The following is a 3,631-nucleotide window of genomic DNA, read 5'->3' as shown; positions in this document are numbered from 1 at the left end:
TTTAATGATTATCTTCAATTTGCTTGGCTTTATGCTAAATGGTTTGGGAAATACTGAAAAATTAAAAACAGAGTTTGACTTCCATGAGTTCATAGTCTAGTTTAGAAGATAAGAATACAAATACTATTATGTAAGAACATGACACCATATGTGATTAAATATGTCTGATATATAGACCCCAAATACAACAGTAGTTCTGAGGAAAAGGCCATCAATTTAATATTGGAATAGTTTGGGAGTGCCATATAAGTATGTTGTAGATCCCAGTGCTTAGGGTATGTTTAGAAATGCCATTTAAGTAGACTTACTTGCATGAAAGGATTTCATTAGAATGAATTTCAAAGTTAGAGTACCTATCCTTATTTGTTTTAATATAAACTCTAGGTAATCCACATAGACTGGGAATAGATTTAGAAAAAGAAAAGAACATTTGACAGAGAGTATACAAAATTTCTTAATCATGCTATCTCTTTTACCAAGCCTTTTACCAGCTAAGCCAACAAGTAGCAAACGTAATTTAGTTTTACCTTTTCTTTCCTCACCAGTAATAAGAAAAAGGGAGACATAGTTAATTTATGAACGCTTGGTGGTAGAGAAATAAATAATTCTTTGCTCAAAATATTAAAGTAGAATTGAAAGTCAGAAGCTCAAATAGATACTTATATGCCATGTTCATTGCTACATTATTGACAATAGGAAACAGTAGAAATAACTCAAGTGTCTGTATTCAGATGAATGGAGAAACAAAATGTGATATATACATACAGTAGAATATTGCTCAGTCATAAAAAGGAATGAGGTTCTGATACCTTTTACAACATGAATAAACATTGAAAACATGCTAAGTGAAATACCAGACACAAAGGGACAAATAGCATATGATTCCACTTATGAAATACCTTGATTAGGCAAGTTCATAGAGATGTAAAGTTGATTAGAAGTTAACAAGGGCTGGTAGAAGCACAGATAGAGAGTTACTACTCAATGGGTACAAAGTTTGGAGTGGTGAAAAAGTTTTAGAAATAGCATGATGATTGTTATATAACATTGTAAAAATCATTAACACCATTGAATTGTATACCTAAAAATGATTAAAGTGGTAACGTTGATATTTAAAGATGTTTTTGCTTTCTGACTTTTTTCTCTGTTATGACAACACTTTATTTTTTTTTTGATGGGTGTTGTTAAACTTATTTTAGTAACCATTTTGAAATATATAAATATATCAAAACATTTTATTTTATATATTATACTAATACAATATTATATTTCAATTGCATTTCTTTTTTTAAGTTTTTATTTAAATTCNTACCTTCTTTATTAGGGTTCAGGAAGAATGTCGAACTGCAAAAGGTGACATAGAAATCAGTCTTTACACAGTTGAAAAGAAGAAAAAGCCTTCTTCTACTACCCAAAGGGTATGTTTAGTTTTACAGTACTTTGAGTTACTCTATTTTCAGATATTTGCAGATACTGGATTTTTCAAAGGTAAGAGTTATGTATTAGGGGGCTCTTTTGCTAGTTGACATTACATATAGGTAGCCTGTTTTTTAACCCGAAATTGAGATATATAGTTCTTTTTTTAAATTTTTTTAATGTTTATTTATTTTTGAGATAGAGACAGAGTGTGAGCAGGAGAGAGAGAGAGAGAGGGAGACACAGAATCCAAACCTAGCTCCAGGCTCTGAGCTGTCAGCACAGAGCCTGATGCAGGGCTTGAACCCACAAACTGTGAGATCATGACCTGAGCCAAAGTCAAACGCTTAACCAATTTAGCCACCCAGGTGCCCTGAGATATATATACCTCATAATAAAGATGAAATTTGGGGCACCTGGGTAGCTCAGTCAGATGAGCGTCTGACTTCGGCTTGGTCTCATGGTCTGTGAGTTCGAGCCTGGCATCAGGCTCTGTGCTCACAGCTCAGAGCCTGGAGCCTGCTTTGGATTCTGTTTCTCCCCCTTTCTGCCCCTCCCCGACCTGTGCTCTGTCTCACTCTGTCTCTCAAAAATAAATAAATGTTAAAAAAAAAAGATGAAATTACCCAAAGTTAAGACTGTGCTCCAAAATATAGGGCATGTTGTCATTGTAGGTATAGGACATTTTTATTAAAATGCCATTTTCATATGGTTAGCGTAAAAGCTTAAAATTGTTGGCTGATCACTAATCAGTATAAAAAAAATACTTAGATATCCTAAGTCAGAGGTTGGCAAACTACTGCCCATTCCTGTTTATAGCTTTATTTGAACACAGCCACACTTATTAATTAATATATTGGCTATGGCTACTTTCACACTATAGAGTTGAATAGGTCCAGCAGGGAAGAACATATGACCTCAAAGCCAAAAATATTTATACTCTGGCCCTTTACATAAAAGGCCCACTCTTGGCCTACCTGATCATATAGGAGCAAAATCTGATCTATATACTGGGAAGATTTGTATTCCCAGTAGAAACTACTAAGCAGAGAGTAAGATTCCTATACTTGATTGGGTACATAGTAAGCCCCTTACTAGTATTCTGAGATTGAACAAACTAGTGGCATAAGGATGTATGTTCTTGTTCCCAGATTTAACCCTAACTCCTCAAAAGTTCAGTAGCTTGGAGAGTCTAGGATGATTTTAACTTTATACAAGAAATCTAGGCAAGGAGCACTGAATTTTAAATGTTTCTTTCCAGTATTGATAAACACAATTTTAGGTAAGTACTATATGAATATCTCCAAATATCCTTAGATTATTTTGATGCCCACTTTTCTTAATTTCTGTTGAAGTTTTCTTAGCTTATTTGATGTTCTTTGATAAGATTATTTTCTTAGAGATTTTCAATGATTCAGATCCATGGGGCGCCTGGGTGGCTTAGTCGGCTAAGCGTCCGACTTTCACTTAGGTCATGATCTCGCGGTTCGTGGGTTCGAGCCCCGTGTCGGGCTCTGTGCTGACTGCCAGCTCAGAGCCTGGAGCCTGTTTCAGTCTGTGACTCCCTCTCTTTCTGACCCTCCCCTGCTCACGCTGTCTCTCCTCTCTCCTAGAAATAAATAAAAAACATTAAAAAAAAAAACAATTCAGATCCATCATTTATATTACTGTTTTCCTGCTAACCTGATTTGTCAAATATCAGACTTGTCTGAGATTAATAAAGTAGTTGGCTCTATAAACATTTTTATTATATCAAGAATGAGAAATATTTACATATAGGAAAAGAAACTGGTCCTTGATACTGATTTACTTATAAGATTTTTAAAAATTTTTTATTTATTTTGAGAGAGAGAGAGCAGGAGGGGCAGAGAGGGAGGGAGACAGACAGAATCCCAGGCAGGCTCTACAATGTCAGTACAGAGCCTAATGTGGAGCTTGAACCCACAAACTTTGAAATCATGAGCTGAGCTGAAACTAAGAGTTGGATGCTTAACCAACTGAACCACCCAGTTGCCCCTATTTATTCCTGATAACATGTGGGGGTTGTAACTTTTACAAAATGGTATATCATTAAACTATTTTATACTTGTAAAGGTTAGAATAAAATAAATTTCACTTTACACTATAGTTGTTAAAATTAAATCTTTATTTTTATCAACTTACTAAATTTAGTTTTTTAAAGAGCTAAAGAAATACATATTATATTAACAATTAT

General features: G+C 34.3%; 1 protein-coding gene across 1 annotated transcript in view; it reads left to right on the top strand.

The window, feature by feature from the left end:
• BRWD3 (bromodomain and WD repeat domain containing 3) overlaps positions 1-3,631 on the top strand; it is a gene marked incomplete at both ends in the record, with an annotated part of 145,811 nt that overhangs the window by 100,005 nt on the left and 42,175 nt on the right. Inside the window, 1 exon segment of the mRNA XM_077779436.1 lies at positions 1,325-1,418. Coding sequence (XP_077635562.1) covers positions 1,325-1,418 — 94 coding nt within the window.

Source organism: Crocuta crocuta, unplaced genomic scaffold (assembly GCF_008692635.1).
Source record: "Crocuta crocuta isolate KB4526 unplaced genomic scaffold, BGI_CrCroc_1.0 scaffold2236, whole genome shotgun sequence".
NCBI lineage: Eukaryota > Metazoa > Chordata > Mammalia > Carnivora > Hyaenidae > Crocuta > Crocuta crocuta.
Note: the sequence above shows the minus strand (reverse complement) of the source record. Positions and strands in the feature narration are given on the sequence as shown.